The sequence below is a fragment of the Eurypyga helias genome, unplaced genomic scaffold (assembly GCF_000690775.1).
Source record: "Eurypyga helias isolate BGI_N326 unplaced genomic scaffold, ASM69077v1 scaffold12439, whole genome shotgun sequence".
NCBI classification, from domain to species: domain Eukaryota; kingdom Metazoa; phylum Chordata; class Aves; order Eurypygiformes; family Eurypygidae; genus Eurypyga; species Eurypyga helias.
This window is the reverse complement of record NW_010271436.1, coordinates 6,817-32,001: the sequence shown is the minus strand read 5'-3', so window position 1 is coordinate 32,001 and position 25,185 is coordinate 6,817. Positions and strand designations below refer to the sequence as shown.

General features: G+C 38.2%; 1 protein-coding gene across 1 annotated transcript in view; it reads right to left on the bottom strand.

Moving 5' to 3' along the window:
* The window catches only part of LOC104502803 (myosin-IIIb-like), a gene marked incomplete at both ends in the record, with an annotated part of 33,635 nt that extends 10,847 nt beyond the window's left edge, over window positions 1-22,788 (bottom strand). Inside the window, 3 exons of the mRNA XM_010158817.1 lie at window positions 220-316; window positions 9,420-9,575; window positions 22,723-22,788. Coding sequence (XP_010157119.1) covers window positions 220-316; window positions 9,420-9,575; window positions 22,723-22,788 — 319 coding nt within the window. The remainder of the gene's footprint in view (window positions 1-219; window positions 317-9,419; window positions 9,576-22,722) is intronic.
* Window positions 22,789-25,185: the final 2,397 nt, after the last annotated feature.

Sequence of the window (25,185 nt, the reverse complement as noted above, 5' to 3'; positions counted from 1 at the left end):
TCCACATAATAGGATTCACCACTACTGCTTTTATGTCACTATACAGAATATTAATGAAGTGATGACAGCCAGTCAGTCACATGATAATTCCTTTGCCATAGAGAGACAAAAGCTTGCAAGGAGGAACTCTTCTCATTCTGTTAAGAGAAGCCTAAAAAGCAGAAACAAGCAACATGTGAGACACAATTGTCAGAAACTGCTACTCAGACAGTACAGTACCTCATCTAGAACTTCCAGATTTACCAAATCATCATCTAGAGTGTACTTGTCAGCTCCATCCACATGGTAAGGTCTCCTAGTATGTATTCGTTCATGCCTGGAAGTTTGTTAGTAGAGCACCAGTGTTATAAAACTGTATTGAAGACAGCAAAAATTAAGAGGCAATGGGAAGTCACGGGTGAGTGTTCTTGTCATGTGGAAAGCACAGGCATGCTCTGTGAAATACGTATTTTGCTTGAAGTATCCTTTTATAAAAGCAATAGCTCAGCTTGCTGTCCAGTGTAATATCTTTTTTCACTATGTGAAAAAAGATCTATCTATTTATCAATGCTCAGAGATGAAGATTTATTTATAGGCTTACTACTCCCCACTCACACAGTGACATAAAAAAAAAATTCTCTCTCTTTTCCTTCCCTTCTCACTCTAAGTTAATAACCTACAACTCTGTTTAATTAAATCTTCCCCCCACATACCCAGTCTATAGCACTGCCATCTAACAAAGTTACAGGAAGCGGTAAGTAGCATGAAATCCTGTTACCTTGGTGTGTGCCAAAGTGCCTCCTCAGATGACCCTAGATCTGACCCAAAACAACAATTTTGAACCAGAGCTGCCATCAGACTCTAAATTGTATGGATGTTCCGTCAGCTTGTCCTCAGAGATTTAAGCCACACAATAAGCAGCAGAGACAAAACTGTCACCTAACCCCTTTATAATCAGATTATACTGAAGGAATCTTTGAAAATGCTGTGTATGTAGTTTTAAACAACACATCTTGTTGAAACGGGCAAATCTAGAGGCGCTAATATGTCTTCCACAGAGGAGGTGAAATATGAGTGCTGTAAGCACAACTAGGCTTTTCTTTACAACAAACATAATCAAAGCGTAGTAGGACACCCACCGAGATACAGTCTGCATCCTGCTGAGTAACATTTAGCATTGATCCTCAATGACAGTCCCTGACAGATTGTATCTGCATTGGTTGCCATGTAGAAAGTAGGAATCACATGATCACACATGCTGAAACAACACTAAATATTCTATCAACCACTATCAGAATGGTACAGTGACTTGGCAGGAAACGCTGATCATCTATAATGCTGCAGGTTAGTAAGAAGATGTAGCAGGTCTGTTTTTTCTTTAATGGTATCTTCATATACTCATGGAACCCTGTTTCAAAAATGAGCATTGAATTTTTTGCAATTTTCCCCTTTATGTACGCTTCTACATTTGAACCTAGTCAGCTTTCATTAAGTAAAAAAGAATGTTTTCCTATCCAAGAGCTATTATATTATCAGAATTATTGTATGGGAAGCCTCTAACACAGAGGAAGGAGAAGTGTTAGCTGAGTACAACTTCACCGATAACTGCAAGTCACATTTAAAGATCCTAACTTTTTTAAGTCTATTTTTATGCATTTTCTTTTTTTAATTTTGGCTACCCTGCGAGTTCTGCAAAACTATGCTGTTAACGGTTTATTTGAATTCAACTAAATGAAACTGTCAAGCTGTTTTGTCAGCCAGGAAACAAAATAGCAGCAACATAGCAGGCTTTGGTGACAGTCCCACTTAGATTTTACATGTTGTACATATGAAGAAATGAAAGAAGGAGAACACAAATAAGAAGCTATGAAAGAAAAATTGTTGCAGTGGGTATTATTACCAGTGGGCAACATGCAGATTGAATTTCTTCCCATTTCCATCCAATTAAATTTCCCATTTTCAGATTTTTGAATAGGTGGTGGGTTGTGTATTCTTTTTGGCCTTTTGGGGCTTTTTTTGGCAGTCACTATGTTCAAGAACATCACCCTTTGCTGACAAGCCAGATCATCAAAGGAGTAGAAACACATGTAAGTGGCCTAATGTACCACTGTTTTTTCCAACTGTTGTTTCTGTTTCAAACCAGAATTCATCTCTTACTTCACTGCATAGAAAAATGCTGTTGTAAACAATGTAAATCATTTAGAAATGGGAGCACCCCTGTCTACAAAGGAAACAAATGTTTTAACAGTTGCTTTACTTCACAGAGATGTAACTAACAAAGCCATGGCTAGCTATTACAGCTAACAGAACTCATCCGTGAAGCTTTTTCTTCATGAAGCAAACCATCATAGCCACAGTGTTAAATTGCAGCAAGCCACAGGTACAGATGTACCTACCAGAGGTGCAGGAAGAAGGGGGAAAAGGGCCCATCCAAACCTAAGCATCTCTAATTGCAGAATGGCTTTGTAAACTAATCTGTTATCTGATTGTGTATTAAACACCTGCTGTTTGTTCTCCTTAAGTGATAAACAAATCAAACTTTTTACTGGAAAGGGTTTTTTTTTAACACTATGTAAATAAATAACTATGGAAACTGGTCTTAATCAAATGTAAGTAAACCCTATATACCTTTGTGCACATATTTTATGGTGCCTAACTCATTTTCCTAAGTACATGATTAGGAAGAGGATATTAGGACCATAACATCACATTAGCTTCAAATCTCCTGCTGACCTCATCAGTTTTCTACTGATCCTGTGTCCTGCAGATACATGACAGTGGACAGAAAGAATATAGACAGCAGCCTTTAATTATTTTCATAATTTTATATCAGAAATACAATCTGCTTTTAATTTTTTTTAATCTTAAAATGCAGAAGGAAACCCTTAATTGGGGAAATAATTTCAGTATATTTTTTGCATAAAAAGTAGCATTATCAGCCATTTTTTTCAATTACTCTTCCTTTCTCATGACACAAAATGTACAAATTCTAAGAACACAATAAAAGATGTTAGGCTATTTGCCTTAAGGTTCCAGCAATGTTCTGAATCATCTCCTGGAGGATGTAGTCTCCTCACTGACAAAGGAAGTGGTAAAAGGCCAGTCATTAAAGAATCTGAACCTTATAAAACCTGAAGAGCAGAAATAGATTTATTCCTGAACTTTAGTGATGAGCACTGCTGTTGAAAAAGTTTCTATGCTCCCAAGCACCTACCCTTTGCCTTTTTATCAGGCAGAATAGCTGGAAGGGACAGAGTTTTCTTGGATTTTGGGGAAGGACCAAAAGGCAAGAAGCATTTCTCCCTCTAGAGAACATTTTCATGAAGAGGTCAGGCAGCATTCATTTGTTCTACTTGTGGGGAAGAGAGTTTGAAAGAAAATAACCTCCTCTTGTACTAGACACCAGCCACAGAAATAGAAGTGCATTGTAAATAGCTATATGCTCAGATCACCCTGCTATTGAAGTGATGACAGTGAAGGAAAAGCTACATGGAACACAGTCTACTAGATCAAAAAGTCATCTTGCTGGCAGGTCCAAATTGAGGAAGAAAGTAGCATAGACCAAGAATTTTTATGTTCATTGGGAAGCTTCCTCTCTGATCGCTCTCTCCTCCACTCTAACATTCTTCTACAAGCGCCTTTACTTTGGTCTCTTGGTGCAGTTAAGCATTTATGTTGACTGGGGTTTTAAAAATGAATTGCACCCAAACTGAGATTTACATGAAAAATACTCAACACAATGAGAAAGAAAAAGGAGTGGAGAGCATGCTACTGCCACACAGGGTAACGCAGCCTATTTCCTGTGCATGTCAAAGAGTGAATTTTGCTCCTGTACATCAAGTTTCAGCCTGGAGTAATTTGTTGCAGTGAGGTCATAGTAGAAACACTGACACAGCCTTAATTATAACATAAATGCTGCAGCTATAATGAAAATCTGTGCAACCTCCAGTAAAAACATAGCCCCTATAATCAGACAAGGATCACTTTTGGGGGCCACAGGAGCTTTTTGATTAATAAAAAAAAGAGAAGAAAGTAGTTTTAAGCTCAGTTGCCTAATATTCATATAGATGAATGCTAGAAGAATTGCATTAAATTGCATTGTGTATAGGATAAGAGGACTGTTTCTGTTATTATCTTTGAGTCCAAAGGAAATTACTGGCTGGATGCAATCAAGTGCCTTGCAGTTAATTGCTTTCAAAACTAAATGTGAGCTGGCAGAGAAGCGAGGTATCTGGCTGTAAGAATTACTTCCTTGGATGGACTGATGCTGTAATCCAGCTGGCTAATAAGTAGGGGAAGCTGCCAAGCCAGCGTAGTCTCATCCTAATATCTGACAAGATAGCCTGAACATACCTGCCCTTCTCAAACTATTAGGTGCTTAGATTTCCATTTTTTATTTTTTCTCTATACTACCCTTCCCTCTCCCCCCGGGCTTCTTCAAGTTTGATTCTTCTTGCTGTACAGACCTGCATTTTATCCTTCAAAGTCAAGGTTTCATAACTGTCTGCTCCCCATTACAGAAGCCATCTTCTAAATGGTGACCAGCAGTAGCACACTGACCCAGCACATGGGTAAAACAGTAAACTTTGAACCCTTTACTTGCCTACAGTGAACCTGTTTAAAATCTTATCCATGCAAAAGCTTAAGCTTCTTCATTCTTTTAAAAAGTTAAACCAGAGGTTGGTAGAAGATCTGTTCTGGTTGACTCCTGTGAAGGACCCTATTTACAGACAGGAACATAAGCTACCCAGACTGTAGGAAAACATCCAAGAGAAGAATGAGCCGCGTCTGGAGTTGGCCTCTTTGAAGCTACTGATAACTGGGAAGCTGCCACTTTGAACCATATAAACAAAGCCATTTGCTACTTGACCAACATTAACTCTCAAACATCAGATCAAATATAGATTCCTACTTGTTTCCAGTTCTGCAATTGAATGCTACATGAGGCACAAGTCTATGTATTAATGACATTTCTTGTTCTCACAATGTTATTATGCATGAGGACACTATTTGAATAACCTGAAAGCATTTCACAATCCTTGTGTGAAAAAAAAAAAAAGTAAAAAACCCACCAGAGCAAAACAAAAAACCCTGAGTGTGAGTCTGTGACAGGATCCCCATGGATTTTAAGATATGCTTCCTACCTAGAGGCAGATAGGATGAGAATAAGAGTGATATGGCTCCTAAGATGAACTACAAATCAGTATCCATGTATTAAAAAGTAATGATGTGTTTGACTTTAGAATAGATGGGGAACTTCATATAACTGTTTCTGTGGCAAAACTGTTAATTAAGAATATATTGTTGTTAATTAGTATTTATGCCGTTAGATACTGTTAGAAACCAGACAAAACACACACACAGTTAGCTGATAGCTTATAAAAGGGATATGGAGAAGAAATAAAGATAATACCCGGAGTTCATCCTTATAAAGCTGTGACACTGAACTGTCTCACAGAGTTTTTCCCCAGGAGAGTTTAAGAAACAGGAACGCAGGAGTGGAGTGCTGATGCTGAAATGTCAGCTTCACTCAAGACCATGGCAAAACTGAGAGATTTCGGTCTAAAACATGGCAATAGATCAAAAAAGAATCCTCTTCATTACAAGTGTGGAAAGAGGGGTATCCTGACTGGGTTTTCTGAAAGTGAAAACACCTATTTGCATAAGAATAGGATAATTTAGGGGAAAATAAAGCTGGTGGAAAAGTTTCAAAGAGCGTCTTTTTCAGTAAAAAAGCAGGAGCAATTATTAATGCCGTTTTCATTTTAAAAGTCATTTCTACTAGCATAAACCTTTTCTTTTTATTATTAATTTCTAACCTAGGGGAAATAATAGCATATAAAGCACTCTAATAAGTTATCTCATGACAAAGTGACAATATGTTTGTCAGCAACAAACTGATGATGTCAACAAATGTGTGCATTAGTAGGCTCCTTTGTGCCCAGCAAGGACAATGAAGTACTCCTTCAGTTCAGAGACCCAAAGAACTGTGCTGAAGTTTAGCCTAGCTATACTGCACACAAAGAAGTTTATAAATGGAGAATGAAAGAAACTGAATTAAGGAGATGTTTCAGTCTGTGGCTCCAGAGGCTGACCTAGATGATCTTGCCAAAAGGGACAGCTTTCTTATTGCTGGTCATGTGAAGTATTCCCTCCCTTACTTCAGCTATATCAGCTGAGGCACCCCTCTGCAATCACTAATAGAGTAGAAAATTATCTGTGTGTTCCTGCTGGCTTCGTTTTTTTCTCTTACTTCAGAAGTTCTAGCTCAGGAGGTTTTGACAATCACTGGAGATGCAATAAAATCAGCATCATGAGTTTGTTCCTGGGAGATGTGGCAAAATGAAAGAAGCCAGTTTGCTCCATTTCAGTAACAGTGAACTACTAGATCAGCTCTCACATCCCTCCATGGTACCCTTTAAATCAGTAGTACTGACTTTCTAGTCTGCAGACTTGCTCTCAGGCACAGTGGTCTAAAGTGATGTCCCAACATAGACAAAACTGGCATGGCTTAATTAGAAAGAGAATCCTATTAAAAAACCACAGGTGCTGAGTCAGAAAAGAATTAAAAGATGCAAACAAAAAGAACTGATGCTAGAAGACCTTCAAATGAGACAAACCCCGGATACTCCAGCTGTCATCACCAGAGACTCCCTGGATTCCCTCAAATGGAAGTACTGTTAACACCAGCATCCTGATGATTTTCCAGTTTCTGGAAATGTTTAGCCTGTGCTCTGAGAACATTTTCTTTTACTTATCTTTTAAATGATTGATCTGTAGTGCTGCTGTACTCCTAAAAAAGGGCATCGACTTTTCTTTATCTCTGAACACTGGGGAATTAATGCACATTTCATTGTACCTGTCATGGGCACAGCAATAAACAGGAGCAGCGTGCACACATATCCAATGACATAATCGAAAGGTTTTACTCAGCATGGATTTTAATTGGCCTATTTACTTCAAAGTGGTGATTGTATATTCAGATTACTTCTACAGATCACCACAAATAAATAATAGTAAAGTTTTTACAGTACCATGTGATCATGTGTTCTTCTCTATGTCAGATTCTGTACTGAAAATTATTTTGTAAATGCATTACAGGGATTTTAAAGGCTGTTAATTGGTACCAATTTTCCTAGGGGAGACTATCTCCATATTGTAGAGCCAAGCTCTTTCCCCAGGGAAAATTATAATTAGATATTCCTGGTGGTTGTTTCTATTGTAATAATCTTATGCTTGTAGTCCAGTATGAACCGTCTGGCCCACAGACTTGATACTTTGTATGGATATGCTTTTACAACCTCATTTGTACCATTTGATCAAGTTTCAAATCTTTGGAAAGTCAGCATTTCATCATTCTGAACAATATGTTGTAAATTTCAATGGCAAATGATCACTGAATTTTTGTCCTCACTGAGCATGCTCTCACCCCAGATCAAAGTGGACCCGTGCTTCAAAAAACCAGTAAGCATACCCCAGTATAAGGCTACAACAATCAGAAAGACATTCTTTAATAGCAGGTAGACTCTCCGGCTTCAAAGTGAAGGTGGAGTCAACTGTTTCTCCAGGAGCCTAAACATGTCTCCCCTCTTATCACTCACTGGCAAAGGAAGAAGCCATTTAATTCACAGGCATGGCTAAAAGCAAACCAAGTCTCCAGGAAAGAACAAGATGGGTACAAAGAGTCTGTTGAGAGTACAGCTTTAAGAGTAGAAGAGAAAGTATAACAGACCTGTCAAAGGTGAATTCAGTGACGAGACAAAACAAGAGGGCTGCGTGCTACATTATCAGGTGAGGAGAAACACCAAGAACAGAGAAATGGCTGAAAAAAATAGAAGAACCTGCACTCGGACTTGCTGAAGAAGGTGGAGATTAGAAACAGAAGCTATTGAAGTGGTAGAGGAAGAAGACACAGAAAACTGACTCTAACAGGAGAACAAAGCCTGAAGGACAAACAGAATGGAGACTGGTGGGACTTGACACAAGTCGCAATCAACCTTGGCAAACAAAATATTTAAGATGGGTTAGCTGGTGACAGGATGGACAAGGAGTTAAACTCCCTTAAGTGAGCACTGATTCATATTGGAGGTGCTGGGAAGCAAAATCTCTCCTATATTCCAATCATACGTATGAATAAGGGGCAGAAGCTTTTCTGTCACAGCACCCCCAGTTAATATATAGAAACGCCTGAGGAAAGAAATGCTGTCTTGGTCTTGATTCCTTCTCAATCCACATTATGGATATATATTCCAGAAGAATGTATTTGAGTACATTTCAGAGGTCATCTTAAGACAAAGATCATTTCACTCTACTTCTATTTGGTCAACAGCTGGGAAAACGCTGATATCTTTCAGGCCAGCCAACCCTCAGCTGCAGGCAATCTGATTTGTGAGTTGTTACACAGGGAAGGTCTAATTACAAGGCTAGATAAAGCAAAGACTTCTACTGTAGCATTGGCATAGCTTCCTCATTCACAGTAAGCAGTTCCTGGCTTGTTTTCCAGAAAAGGAAAAAACCTCAAAAAACTCACCAACACAGAAGTCGACTTCACCTTGAAACTGTACTTACAGGTATTCTCTTATTTTAACTTGTACATTTTTGTTTGGGCTTTTAGCATTTAAGCTACAAAATTTTATGGCGTATGAGTATATACATGTTTATGACTTACCAATCACGACATTTAATTTTCTTCATCAACATTAGTAGCTGTTTGTTTATAATAATGGGCCAGAGCTTATCTCGCTCTAGACAAATTCCATATTACAGAATGATTGCTGAGCTTGGGAAGGTGTGTTCATTTGCATTTAATTCTCTTTTGAAATAGTGAAATTCTGCCACCCTCTGGACAACAACTAAACTAAGACATATTTACAGTCAGCCTCAAAAGTAAAAAATCCCATTTCTGCTGATAAACATTCATTGCTTTTTAAGTACATTTTAAAATTAATTACTAGGCTGTATGAAAAACAGCAGTTACTATTAAACTACAGAAAAACAATTACTTTAAACACTGAACAGTCTTCTTACTAATAGTATCTAATCAAACAGCAAACTTTAAGTGTTCTATTCTTAACCTTTTCTAGTAGTCACTTCATTGTTCACAGTTGTATTTTTAAAGATCTGCTACCAAAATATAATTCTTCATTATGCCAATATGCCAATTTCCACAAACCAGAACATTCTGGAATTATTAGCAAAATTATTATTGGCTCTGTGACAGCCAAAGTGAATACATACAGAACACAGTTCAGTGGGAGAAAGAGGGTTAAGGAGAAGGTTGCATTATGGGTGATCAAATTAACTTTAAAAAGTATCATTGGGAAAATACATCCCGTGTATGCACATGTCATGTAGCACTTACTGCTAGTCTATGCATTCGAAGTTTCAGCTTGTGCTTTAGTGTGGGGAAGGAGGGCTGTAGCATGGATGTTGCACGGTACCTTGTTTTGGCTATGGAGCCTAGCTGCTGTTGTTCTTGAATGAGTTCAGCCAGCTGTTTTTGCAGAGACATATCTTTACCATGTACTTGTTTAATAAACGGATGCTCCAAAAGGTGGGTGACTGAAGGACGCTTTTCAAAATCCTTGATAAGACACCTGTGACAGAGAAATTATGGTCTTAGGCGATGATGTTATTTCATTACAGCATAGTTAGAGTTGGCTTACTGTGTGCTTGTTATTGTACAGTAGTTTCTTTTCCACAAATTTGAGTTCCTCAGTATGAAACAAGGCCCTTCCACTACATTGGAACAAATCTGGCATAAAATACTTAACTAAGTGAATTCACCCTACAAGTATACTACTATAAAGGCTATGAATTTGAGTTTATTTAATTTCTCTTTTTAGCTGTAACTAGCTTACTATGAAAAAACAGCATTGTACCTTGTATGTGATGTACAGTTAATACACCTTAAACATTACCTAAGATTAACAGACAATACTTCACTTGCTTTAATTTTCTACCTATTCTCCAGTAAGAGTTTGACTGAGAACTGTAGGATATAGCCTACTAAAAACCTCAGGTGATACAATGCTAATCAGAACAATTTGATATAGAGTTTTGTTTTGTTTTTAAAATGCATGTTTCAGGTAGGTCTTCTATATTGCAATGATAATTGTTAGCATAAGAATCATAGAAAATTCTGCAAACCTACGTAATCCAGACTGGAAGAGAAATGAAGGAGTCACAATTAAATGCTAGCCAGGGTACCAAAGTTCTGTCTGTGACAGGAACAGGTGATTTAGTAATGAGTGAAGAAATACATCCTATTAAATTAGCACAAAATAAAGTATCATGCTAATTTAAATAATTGAGGTTTAAAATTGAGGAAGCCATGATTAAAGTTGAATTCTCTTCTGCACAATAAAGCTGAAATAATACAGTCCATGCAGAAGAATGATCTAAGGGGATTAGACTGCTTTAAAGTACCCTCTAATTCTTTATATTAAAGTATGCTCTTTATCTTACTCAAATAAAATATTGATATTATTTGAGAATGTGAAAAAGAAATGCTGCAATTCAGTACATATCTCCCTTCTATCATCTATCATTTCAGCACATTATAGCCCAAGATGAGTTTACTTGATGAGATGCATTCATATTAAATACTTCAAAATTACATCACATATTTGCTGATATTAAGACATTCACCTAAAGTACTTCCTTAGCAGGGCCAAATATCACAAATAAATATTATCTTTTTAGCCAAAGGTTCTATGAAACTTTAACACATTTTAGAATAATTTATATTCTAGCAGTATCAATAGTAATTAAGCCAATTTAAACTACATGTAAAAAAAAAATCATACACATTAATTGATTTCAAATATTACCAAACATATTAGCAAATTATTAAAGTTTAGCCTCACCTCAAATACTTTACTGAAGCCTAAAGTCTGGTCTTAAAATGATCCTGCAATATCTTTGAACATAACTTTAATACTTTAGGATCCTGAAAACCATTTTCCCAACCTCTTCTTGGTACTTTCTAGTCCAGAAAAAACAGTTTGTAAAATGTACTACCAGTTTTATAACTATTCTGGTGAATTTTGTTAAAGGCTAGAACTGTAGCCTTCTGATAGAAAAACTGAAGTAACAGAACCTGCTTTACCTCCATCCCTCTGAGTGCAAGGCTATAAATACTAGTCCTTCCCCCCCATGAAGAAATCCATCATCAACCTTCAATAGATTCTGACAAACACACCCCTCCCCCCCCTTTTCCTTTGTGATCCATGGTTTTTAAAAGTCAATACACCCACACAGACAATATGGTCCATGCCAATCCTGGTTAAATTGATATGTTTCCCGAGAAAAAGGAAAAAGCATTTGAGAAGAAAGATAACATTAATCAGGAAAGCAGAGGAAAAAAAAACCCAAACCAACAAAAACTATAAAGTATAAAAATATCACAGATTTATGGCAAGTATCTAAAGTGTACATTTCAGTCTGAAAAGCTCATGCGCTCATGTGATTTTTACCATTCTAACAATAATTACAAATCTACAGTATTTATGCTATATTCTTAATATATGATTTTTCTTGTTAAATTTGATTACATCAGGAATTTTTCAGTAATATAACTGAATCGAAGCGAAGCTTTGTCATAGAATCATACAATAGTTTGTGTTGCAAGGAACCTTTAAAGGTCATCTAGTCCAACACCCATGCTGTAAGTAGGGACATCGTCAAGTAGTTCAGGTCGCTTAGCACTCTGTCCAAGCTGACCTTGGACATCCCCTGCTGACTGCTCAACTCTGCATGCGTGTTACTCTTGGGCTTTGCAACTACTGAAGTTCATACATTGCTTTATCTATGTGCAGCCTTCATTCTCTGGTAACAGGGTATGTGTACAAACTCTGGTCACTCAGGATTTCACTTTGAACACAAGTAAAACTTCACAAATTCATAAGATGACCAAGCTAGTGACACAAGACACATCCATACGATTCTGTGATCCAAGTGCCTGTTCCAAGCTCAGACAGAGCACACCTACTAGTGTGCCAAGTTTGTGCCTGCGTCAGAAGAACAAAGATCTTTCAGATCATAGAATCATAGAATCACTAGGTTGGAAAAGACCTTAGAGATCATCCAGTCCAACTGTATCTGTCCACCACTAAACCATATCTCTCAGCACCTCATCCAATCATCTCTTAAACACATCCAGGGATGGTGACTCCACCACCTCCCTGGGCAGCCTGTTCCAGTGTGTGATAACCCTTTCGGTGAAGAACTTCTTCCTTACGTCCAATCTAAACCTCCCCTGGCGCAGTTTGAGTCCATTCCCCCTCGTCCGATCATCTGTCATTAGGGAGAAGAGACCAACACCCACTTCTCCACAACCTCCTTTCAGGTAGTTGTAGGCAGTGATCAGGTCTCCTCTCAGCCTCCTCTTCTCCAGGCTAAACAAGCCCAGTTCCCTCAGTCGCTCCTCATAAGACATATTCTCCAGACCCTTCACCAGTTTTGTGGCCCTTCTCTGGACACGCTCCAGGACCTCAATGTCTTGCTTGTAGTGAGGGGCCCAAAACTGAACACAGTACTCGAGGTGCGGCCTCACCAGTGCCGAGTACAGGGGGAGAATCACATCCCTGGACCTGCTGGCCACGCTGTTTTTGATACAAGCCAAGATGCCGTTGGCCTTCTTATGGTTAGTGAGATGCCACAACAAAGCAGAGAGCTAGTAACCAAGAGTTGTGTGAGGATGAGGGACAGCTGCTTAAATTCACGTCTGTAACTTCTTGTATGTGTACTTCTACTCCAGTTCTGGGAAGAGACTGGCAGGAGCATGTGCATCTCCACTGAAGCTGGATTAATCCATCAACTTAAATGGCAAGTTCCTAGCACATTAAAAAGAGCAGCAGAAAGACCAGGCAGGCCATAGGGAATTGAAGTGTGTATGGCACATACACCCCTTTTGCTCTGAAACAGAGCAGAAGTGTTGACACAGTCAGTTCTAGAAATTATTCCTTATTGTTGTTCAAGTGCCAGTAACCGTCTGGCAGCTTAGTCACAGCAGGTACTGTGGGCTGAGTGCGTACTCAGATATTCAGTAACAATTTGGTGCATCACCAGACCTGCTGAGATGGAGTGAAGTAGAGAGAGCTGTCATGTGACACTGAAAAGGTAGTCCTTATGTTTCTCCTCTTGGTGCCTATTCCTTTGTCCTAGTTCCTCTCTATATAGACAAGACCTATTAATTTTCTGAGGTCTATTTACATTCTCTGTTTCTACACATCATCATTTCCACTGTATTGCTTTTAGAGCCACACCGAATGTGTGCTGCTGCTGTTCTCAGTCAACATTCACTGTAAAATAACAATTTTTGGGCAACCACCTATGTGCCAGTGAAAAATGACACATTAGATTGCCAGTGTCACTGCAGGTGCTCAGTAAGGTATCATCTCCTACACTGGAAGCAGTACTGACACTATACTGCTCTTCAGAAAAAAATAATTTCAAATAGAACATAAGCTCTAACGATGCTAAAGCCTGTATGAAGGTGAGTCATTTCTACTGACCTGCACCCTCAAATAGAATGTGCGAAAAAGTTAATCATACAGATGCCTGAGTCCAAAGCTGCCAGTACATCCAGTCAGGAGATGTATTCCATGTAAAGGACAGAAAAAAAAATTAAGAAGTAATACACAATTTGAAAGAGGAAGGGTACAGTAACACACCATCTTTTATAATGTTTCTTATCAGAACGTATGCTTCAATGCAATCAACAGAAATCAGTGTGCGCATTGTGAAAGTAAAAAACAATATTAAGAAGTAATATCACTGAAGGATTTTTTTTTTAAACTAAAATATCTTCAGGTGCTCATCTGTGCATTCATTGAAGACCAATATGGAAAGTTAGCTCAGGACTGTGAAACATCAACCATGCTGTAATTACATACAGAAACATCAAATGTGCAAATTAAGTCAATGTGGTCCATGGAAATTATTTTAAAAAGTGGTGAGATTGCCTTGCACTGAGCAAACTGATGAGCAAATCTACTTCAAGATGGGTTTCATATAAGGTATGATGAAAATATGATCATATTTTGTCTGCTATTTTTTGAGTCTAAAACAATGTGAAGTAGAGATTGAAAAGGAAACAAACATTGTATATGTTTGCCTTGATGAAAGTCAATCCATTACCTAATTTGAAATTCTAGTATCTTCCATCATGCTTTCTTAGCTGAAAATTAATTCTCGGAATTCATTAGTGTCACTACATTAAACATAGGTTGCAGCCATTTGCTGCACCCTCACAGCCAGGCTCCTACGCACTATTTATTTCCACTCTGCCACAATTACAGGCAAAGATGAAGCATTTATTAGCAGGGGATAAGAGCAGACTCCCATACACACAGGCCTGTCTGACACAGCCTCTAAAAATTCACTGGCTGCTTGCACTTGGACGATAACATTTTTGGAATTGCTACGTCTCCACAATGTAAACTGCCATTTTGCAAGTGCAAATCAGATGACTGAAAAGGGGAGCTATTTATTGGCATTCATGAGCTAATATTTTCTAATGAATAAATGGAAAGAAATAGATTTCGTAAGAACTGCAATGGTGGGCTAAATCTCCTGTGTGTTCAGAAATAGAAAACGTCATTCACTATTGTAGCAAGTAGAGCAGCAGCAGCTATTTCTTTCAGAAATTCTCTTTCATCAGACCTGTTTGGCCACAGGTGCTTTCTTTAAAAAATAAAGAAACCAAGCAGCTCCAACCCTTATAACTTAGTTACATTATGATTTATTTCCAATATTTTGTTTTCTTCAATTATTACATTTTGTGAATACTACATTTTCTGATGATTTCTTATCTGCTGCCAGTGGATTGCTGGAACATATTTTGCCTCATACAGCAAACATCCAACCAGACATCTAGTCACTGTTTATCATCTAGATGCACGGAAGATGGACAGGTTATTAATTGGAAGAAATGATGGCTGTATATCAGACTCCCTACTATAGCTGGGGAATCCACACCACAGCCTCTGGGCAAGAGAGAGATGAAGTCTCCAATCTGTGTAACAAACGGTTAGATAAAGTCCTCATTGCCACTCCCCTGGTCCCTATCTCTTTGCCACTTCTTGGCCCATCAGGGTGCTCTCCCCATCACCTGCTCCTCGCACAACTCTACACCACTGTCCCCTGCCCTCCAAATACTTCACTGCTTGCACAAAACCCTGCTGCCTAGTAGTGAGGAATCTTTCCAGGACTCTCATATTGGGTTATAAGAACTTTCCAAGGTCTTGAAACAGGGTCTTCAGGTTATCCTGAGGTGCTGAGATCCTCTTCTCCCAGTGCCAGAAAAAAGTTACCAGGTTGCCTACAAAGGTAGAGGTGGATCAGTTGCAGATCTGGAGTGGAGATTTCCCAGAGAAAGAGGAGAAAAGAGTAAGGCCAGATTCTCTTGACCCTCTCCCTAAGCAGAGAGAAGATGGTCTCTAGGTCCTGAGATTATTTTTTTCCCCCTTCTCCATACTTTCCCAGCTACTTATGTCAGAAGGTTGCTTCACAGTGGAAGATAATTGAAATCAAGAGTGTGGCCCCAAGTGGGCTGACCCCCCTGCTTAGGGAAATGGAAGGACAGACACTGACGAGCAAGATTACCACTACACTAGGTCAGAAACCTTCCAATCAAGGAAGGAAAAATAACAATCTCTGAGATTATTTTTAACTGGTTAAAATGTCCTGTTCCTGTCTGTCACTCTGTTCCTCCTGCCTCTGTATCACAGGCAAACACTGGTCAGTCACATGCAGCAGAGAGGTGGAGAAGAAAAGGCATTTCATGAATTACATTTGTAACAACAATGCAGGGATGTGCCTGCTTCCCGTTCCCAGGCCTGCCCATCCCCCACTGCTGCAGGTCACTCATTTGCAAAAATTAACTGAAAAACCATGACAGCTTTGCCAAGAGCATTTCTGTTTTGAATCCTAATTCAACAGGACATACAGGATACAAATAAACTTATCTTCAGAAATACATATACTTGCCCCTTTAGAAAAAGCAAATGCTGAGCACTATCATAGAATCATAGAATGGTTAGGGCTGGAAGGGACCTCAAAGATCATCTAGTTCCAACCCCCCTGCCATGGGCAGGGACACCTTGCACCAGACCAGGTTGCTCAAAGCCTCATCCAGCCTGGCCTTGAAGACATCCAGGGATGGGGCATCCACAACATCTCTGGGCAACCTGTTCCAGTGCCTCACCACCCTCTCTGTGAAGAATTTCTTCCTGACATCTAATCTAAACCTCCCTGATTTCAATTTATACCCGTTACCCCTTGTCCTGTCACTACAGGCTCTTGTAAAAAGTCCTCTCCCAATACCCTTGTAGGCCCCCTTCAGGTACTGGAAAGCTGCAATGAGGTCTCCTCGGAGCCTCCTCTTCTCCAGGCTGAACAAGCCCAGTTCTCGCAGCCTTTCGTCATAGCAGAGGAGCTCCAGCCCTCTGATCATCTTCGTGGCCCTCCTCTGGACTCGCTCCAAGTGGTCAATATCCTTCTGATATTGAGGGCTCCACAGCTGGACGCAGTACTCCAGGTGGGGTCTCACCAGAGCAGAGTAGAGGGGCAGAATCACCTCCCTCGACCTATATAGGTTAAATAAGTCTCCTATCTTGAACCAGCTTCCCATGATAAATAACAAGGATTTGACTGTTACTTCTGCTACAAATATCAGGACAAAAGACTGAATTTACTACGAAGTACATGTGAAATACAAATTCTGATGGTCAGAACACATTTATATCTTTATCGATCTGCCTTTTGGTAGCAAATGCTGTAAATTACTGATCTTCCCTAACAATGAGATAAATACTCTAACACCAAAATGTCACCAGCACCTGTTTTCTTATTAAATCTTCTTTCAGGTTACTTGTTAACATCAAGGTCCATATAGTGTCATATAGGACCATATAGGTCCATATAGTCCATTTAGAGCACACATCTGAAACCTAACAAAGGTTCACTCACACTGAAATTGTAAAATTCAGTGTAACAAACAGCTTTACCTTTTCTAACCCTTCAAAAATTACAACAGGCTTCCCAGCCTCCTTTGGGCTAAGAAGACACAACGATTTATTCTGGCTCATGTACATGGTTTAGAGAATGTGGCAGCTCTATGGAGTGGCACCTCTTGCAGCTCTTAGAATGGGTCAGACTTTCCTCATGTTGAAACTCTTAGAATTCTAATAGACACAACAGAAACTCAGAGTTCACACCTTAGTGTTCATGTCTACCACTACTGTCTTACTGTTCTCAGTCTTCTATGCTCAGTCTTTCACCAAATATTAATGGAAGTGAAAACCATGAAGTAACAGGTGGTAACATCCTGTCTTTATATTTACTTTCAAGTAAATCACAGAATCATTAAGGTTGGAATAACCTTATAAGATCACCTAGCAGAGAGATGGCAAACAGTTATTACAAAAGGCTTTCCTTCCAATAAATGGTAATAACATTAGAGCTCCAGAAGCATCTAAGCTTCAGATTAAGCTCAGTGAAAGAGCAGCAGGCAAAGACTACTTGAGAAACTGAAATAGTGGCACTTAATGACAACAGGAGCTTGAAGAAGGGAGTAAGGAAACTTTGTCTCATCAGACAATTACTTCACATGCTCTCTCTCATACTATAATCTTCTATGCAACATACTATTCCTGGAATTGGCAATGCTTCCCAAATAGACTTGTCCCTCCACCATGGATACATATCTTTCTCACTACACTATACTTACTACTGTTCATGCTTACACAATAAAGCCAATAAAGCCACAGACCATGGGAACCCAAGGGAAGAATGAGTGTTTATCACTAATGGTAAGGAACCAACAGTATACTGAGTGAAAGATCTTGACACTATAACTTTGTAAAATCTAGCATGATTCTTTACAGGGTCAGGACTTCCCACCTGGGAGTTTCTCACCTCTCCCTTAAACTGTTGGTTTTTACTACAACTGCTCATTAGAAAGCTGGAGGTAATTGTACCCATTATACCTGCCCATTCATCTGTATTAAAACTTCTCAAGCAACACTCAAAAGTGGTGGAGATCTTGCGTCAGGTACTATAGTTTTGTAGAGAGGGTATACATCAATGAAAAAAAGTGAAAACTTACAGATTTGGTGGTAATCTTACACATCATAATCTGTATCTTTCTGGCATTTGCAAATGCCTTTGTCTTCTTAGACATGGAAATTAATCAGTTATGTCAAAAGCATATCATGTTCTCAGTGACAGAAACAGTAAAATATTCTTTATGTAATATGAACAGAATGTCACTAAACAATTGCTTAGATTGTGAAAAAATGTGATCTGCATTCAGAGAAGTTAAATCTAAATGGACCACTTAAAACCTGTGTAATCTAGATTACCTATTAGTTGAATAACTCTGAATGTAGACTCATGAATGGGAAATTCAGCTTGCAAGGCTGTGTTAAAGATGAATACAAAAAATTTAGTTTATCAAGAATTAAAATTACATTTGTACTGCATTTGCAGTGCATTGCTAAACCAAAAGTTACATTCTGATTATATGTGTGACCATAAATGCTGTAATTTCACATTTTGATTTTAATACTTCCTGAATTTCTTAATTCTTTAATTCCTTCCAGATCAAGAATGACTAATTAATTCAAAAAACCATAACGGCTAATCGTTGGTTAAATAAATTTAAAAGAAGAATATCTGTCCCTGGAGATACCATTGTTCATTTTAATTAAAATTACAATTTCGTGATGTAATGTAAATAAGGGGTTTTGTATCCTTCTGCTCCAATAACATATTACCTCTTCTATCTATTCTTAGGAGTTTGTCAGGGTTTAAACTACCAAGACTATTTGTGGCATGTGAGGTAATTTTAGTGAATTGGGCTTTTTTATTCATTTTAACATATAGCCTGCATTATTTTATGAATGAAGCACCATATGCCTAAAATGGTGGTGGACAAAAATTGTTATCTTAAATGAGCAATGTCATCTATGCTGTAGCTTTCAAAAAAAAAAGCTTCATAAACATTCATGGGCAACTAATAGAGTGCACTCTTCAATACTGTTATTTTCTTTAAACATAGAAATAAACATAGGTGAAATCATATTATTTTTAGGAGCCAATCCTCCAACAACCAATGTGGTTGTTTACCACAGACCTTACAGGAATGGCAAACCCTATTAACATGGAGATAAAATAAACAGATAATTATTTCTCACATTATGAGCAGAGCAGCCAAGTTCTTAATGGAAAATTAGTTATACAGATAAATAAGAAAACACAGAATTTTACTAAACTTTAAAAATTATATATGTGCTGCATGTATCTCAGTAGATACCAAACACAAAATTAGGCTGCTGCCAGAGAAGACTTGGCAGCATCTGTATTTTTCTAAAACAAAGTATCTAGCTCAGATTAGCTATCACTGTAAAAATCCTTATGAGGACAACACATTACGGTCTTCATCTCAAGTCAATGTCAACAATGCTGGGAACAGAAGCATAAATTCACCGGGCTAAGGACTATCTTGACCCTCTCTCCATTCGGATTTTGTAAATAATGCATCTGAACTTCAAATGCTGCTGCAAAATCACCTCTCTTGGAGCAGCAGAATCATAGTTAAAAATATAGACTTCATTTCTGATAAATATGTTATTACTACTTTAATACTTTAAAGTATTACCTACGAAAGTACATTGAAACTTCCAGCTCAGGCATGTCGTAAATCACTATAACACATGAGAAAACACTTATAACAAAAATGCCTCTTGAGACAGTGGCGTTTCAAGGGATGAGAATGGGGGTGAAAAAAGCTGCAATGACCAGGTTTGGCAATTTCGGCATAAATAAAATTACCGTGTGAACAGAACTGAAGTCAAAAGTATGCTTAGCCAAAGCTGCATGCTTGGTTTTTGTCTGGCCCACAACCTGAACCAGATAAGCTTGTTATGCAAATGATGTTAGCCATCAGGAAGGAGGTTGATAATGAAATTATTCGAAAGCTAACCACTCATCACAAGGGTGACAGAAACATCAGGCAAGGTCCTAACATATGGATAAAAGGCAATATGGAATTTATACAATAACTGCTTTTAATTCATCATAACTAAGCTGTCACAAGATGGGCATCACCAAATGCATAACTAAGGCATATAAATGAGCCAATTATCAGTAATGGCTAAAAGGTTTGCAGCTGTATGGTCCAGTTTCATTATTTAATTTTTTCTACTAATGTAAATCCAAGCCTCCATGAAAACATCTTATAACCTCTGCATCATAACAACTTTACTAAGACATGCCCGAGAATGAAGCAATGTCACAGGGAATTACATTTCAATGTTCTCTTAACGGTAGCTAAGAAAGCAGTGTATTTATTACAACTGTTGCATTTCCCCAAGTTAAGAGACCACATATGAGCATACTTCCTTACCTCATTGTGCATATTACTGTAAAAATGAAAAGCAAGGTTTGAGAACCCACAGATGTTGCTGATGAGAGGAAGTAATTGAGCAAAAGTAATGAAAAAAATCAATGTGATTAAAAATATACAATTTGAAGATATCAAAAAACCAAAAGGGCAAGATTAAAAACAAGTATAGCTGTAAAGTACTAATGTCTGACTTCTTCTATGAACAGGATACGCTGAACTGAAGAAATGTTAAACATAGATGAAATGAAAATGTTAAATGCTAAATGAAAGATGAAGTTCTTTGTATTGTTTTCAAGCTCAGTAGGGACATCTAGAATGGAAGATACCAAGAAAGAAAAACCTGTATAACTGCGGTGGGTTGACCCTGGCTGAATGCCGGGTGCCCACCAAGCTGCTCTATCACTCCCCTCCTCAGCTGGACAGGGCAGAGAAAATACAATGAAAGGCTCACAGTTCGAGCCAAGGACAGGGAGAGATCATTCAGCAATTACCGTCATGGGCACAACAGACTCAGCTTGGGGAAAAAATAATTTAATTTATCAACAATCAAATCAGAATAAAAAGAAACTAAATCTTAAAACACCTTCCTCCCACCTCTCCCTTCTTCCTGGGCTCAAATTCACTCCTGCTTTTCTCTACATCCTCCCCACCAACAGCGCAGGGGGACGGGGAATGGGGGTTGTGGTCAGTTCACCCCACACCTTGTCTCTGCTGCTGCTTCCTCCTTAGGGGAGGACTCCTCACACCTTGCCCCTGCTCCAGCATGGGGTCCTTCCCACAGGAGACAGTTCTCCACAAACTTCTCCAATGTGAGTCCTTCCCACAGGCTGCAGTTCTTTACTAACTGCTCCAGCATGGACTTCCCACGCTGTTCCATCAGACAGAGGGGAAACTTCTGGCAGCTTTTCAGAGAAGCCACCTCTGTAGCCCCCTGCTACCAAAACCTTGCCATGCAAACCCAATAAAATAACAGTGCTGAAGGTTAAAGTACAATGTTTCTGAGAAAGGAATATAAACTTATTTACCAGGTGTACTGACTCTATAAAGCACAGGTGGAATATAACCCACCAGTGCTAGAATCCCCCAGCATATAGGCTACAGTCCACAAATACTGTAAAAACAATGTTTCTCTATGATAGGATGGAATTCCTCTACCATCCAGTGATTCTGCCATAGTTCACAATGTTACCTGCTGTGTAAACAAGGACATGCATTATGGAGAAACAGAACTTGGGTCAATCTGCTCTAGAGGAATGTACTTCTACCACCCACACTGGAAGAGATTCTGAGTTACACTGCAGTCATGGCGGTAATGGCCTTCCTCTGTAGGCCAACCATTACAGAGTACCTCACCTTCCTGCCTGGTTGAAGATTAGCATAATAAATAAGCATATATTTCATGGATTATTGATAAAATTTGCATTGGTCTTTCTAATTTTAACTTCTAAAATGGGAAGACACTACTACACAACTGACTGACAAAGGCATCAAGTAGGGACACTGTACTCCTACACCAGTAACTAGATACATTAAGGAACAGAACAGATTAAAAATGTAGATGCGCATATTTTCAAACCTATCTTGAAAAGGCAATCCTGAGGAACATTGTTCGAAATATTTGGTTGTTTGAACAGTGTAAACTTCCCAAGGGTTTGATAACATTATTCCCCATGTTACATAGTTTAGGCTGTGATAGATCACAATGAAATTCTGAAGAACCCTAAAAATCAGTCATTAAAGTTGCTGTAATTTTTTGCATATAATGCTAGTAACTACTAATGATTTCTTAGTTTCACTGTAAAACGAAAAAAGTAAAGGAATAGCATAGTTTTGTTCAGTGACAGCCACATCCCGAAAGTTGGTACCATCTAGGTAACATATTACACTCTTGGTACAACTGGTGCTCAATTACATATATTGAGAATACAACCTACTGAATATTAGGAAGTGGAAAAAGCAACTATTTGCTTTCTTGTGTTCCAAATTCTTATTTTAAATTGACCAGCAGTCATTTTCACTAACCCTTTTTTCTCCTTGACACATAATTTCTCTGCAAAACCATCAAGGAAATCAGGTATATTTATAAACCTGTTCTGGGTCCAAAGTCAAGAAGAAAGTCAATTACCTTGTTCAGAGAATCTGTGAAGGAAATTACATGAGAAGATCAAACTGTGCTGTATAGCTTTCAAAAAGTGAAGCATGGTCTAGTGTCTGTGAAAACTGAAGCTAAAAACCTGTAAAAGCAACAACTCCATAAAACAAATTCTTTTTTCAGATTGACACATGGAGGCCTTGCCAAATAAACTGTTTAAAAAGAAAAGAAAACTCACTGTGAAATGAAATGGTTGAATCCTCTGCACCATATTTCAGGTTGTAGCAAAGTAGGAGGAGGATTTCTGAAAAAATACGAAGTTTCGGGGTTTAGTTCCAGTACACATTAAGATTTTATCTCACAGACAGTCAACAATGATCATACTAGTTCCACTAGGGAGAAAATTATGATTGAGAAAGTAATGCTCAAATTGCCTGTCTGTCCCCTTCAGATGCCTGTTGGGTTCTTCTTGTTGCTGCTTATCCACTGACAGTTCTCTTTCATGTCCTCCTTCTTTTGTGTCAATGCCTTTGAAGTTGGTAGTCAGAATAGCTCACAGTGCACTTTCCGACATTTCCCTTGCAATTCAGCCTGACTCAGGAAGGATCAACTGAAACTGGAATATTAACCTAGCCATCACACCACTACAGCCCTTCACCACAGATCACTGACTCTGACCAAAACTTCTTTAAGTATGGGTGACTTCATCATAAGAACTTCCAAACTGTCAACAACCTGTAGGATTTACAATCTGGATTTTGGTGTGTATTCAGTTTGATGGTACTGTAAACTCTGAAACTATTAAAAATAGATATTATTTTTAAAGTGACATTTAGCAGACATAGGTTCCATGTTAGTTGGCATAGAGTTAGTTTCCTTTCTGATTGTTACAGTTAAATTACATAAACATACAGAGCAAGGTCTATAGGCCATATTGAGTGAACCAAATTTTAAGTGACTCAAAATTAAGTGGACTAACTGATAGCAGGAAGTGTTCAGAAATCACGTATTATACTATGTTAACTTCCAGAGGTTTCCTCTGCAATTTAAGATTTGATAAGTACTGAATTCTATTTAACTTTTTAAGATGAAACTTGTGTTTTATGAAAACTTAATGATTTGTCTTTTGCTGCATTTGAGGGCTCAGTGCAAAGGGCCTACATATTACTGAACTGGCAGGAAAAAAACAGACTGTTTATTTTAAATGACAATAATGTTTTGGGTTTGACTTCCATGTACAAGGCTCATATGTTCATGCATATCACAGAATCTCACTTTTCACAAGCATAAATAAAAAAGTATTTATAGAGAAACTCCCAGAAAACAAACAAACAAACACAAAAAAAACCACATGTAAAGGGTTTCTTATAAAGGTAAACCTTATAAACCTCTTTCTCTGTAATGAAAACGGTTATCAGTCCACACATCCCACATGCACAAACCCTGCAAACACCTTTAAGGGACAGCCAGCTAGGGTTAGTATATTTTTTACTCTCTATTTTGCAGGAATGGTGACAATTTTGATTCTGATAAGACCAACATTTATTGTACTGTGAAGTATAGTGTATTTCTTTTTAGAATAATACCAGCAGTATTTAGTGAATATTTGCTGGGAAATTTTGAATTTCACTGTAAAGTAATTTGCTTTTTCAAAAGCTCAGTTACTATTAATGAAATTGTTTTTTTCTGTTCACAGTGTTCTTAAAGTTTTTCCATGGTGGTAACAACAGTGTTTACAGAAAGCATATAGTTTGGAGGCTCTATTTATAGTGTCACAAGGAACTTCTAAAAAGACACAGAGATTCTTACATTAGTTGCAGACGTTATGATGGAAACAGGTGGAAAAACAGACCAGCAGAGCAGATGTCATTTAGCCATTTGTGGGTTAATGATCAATGGAGAAAGTCACATTTTTAATCACACAGAACACATTTTATGCAACAAATTACTAAACAACTAAGCTCTCACTGGTAGCTACTCTCTTAGAGATGGCTGAGTATGCCATGTACCAAATCAACACAACCAGGGAACCTGTAATCTACAGAAGTTTTCTTGAGCTTGATGCTTTTGTATTTGCTGTCAGAGGTTACTATGTTATTCTTAGTTCCTTTGTAGTAAAACCACAGAACTAGTGGTCCTCTGTGCTGAAGTCACTAAACTGATGCTTCAGTTATGCCACCTATAAAATTGAGCTGATAAACATGACCAGAACTTTAATTCTTTAGCATCTGCAAAGTACATTGGTTCCCTTTGATGAAAGATGTTACTTAAGTTAAAAGTCATCTCACCCATTTCTGGCATCATGTCAATAAAGGATTTCCAGAAAGGGATGTAAGAGGGTCAGCTTCCTACCTTCCCTACATGTAAGACACCACAAACTCTTTCATAGTGACAGCTGAAAACACTATTGCTTCCATGGTACCTCCAGAGGTGGATTTATGCAGTAAGGACTCATAACTGAGTAACACAAGCCAGATATGCAACAATAACATACTTTAAGCTTTTTTTTGTGAGCACACTGTCTTTTGCAGTCTGAAATTAATAATCCATTAAGATACCTGCAATTCATATCATATTAAAGAGAACAGCTAAAACACATCACATACATTATAGGAGGCTAAACCAGAGAGAAGCAACACTTGTCTCACCACTTCAGCTCAAAGATCAGATGAGGCCCATTTGCGATTCCAAACTATATTAA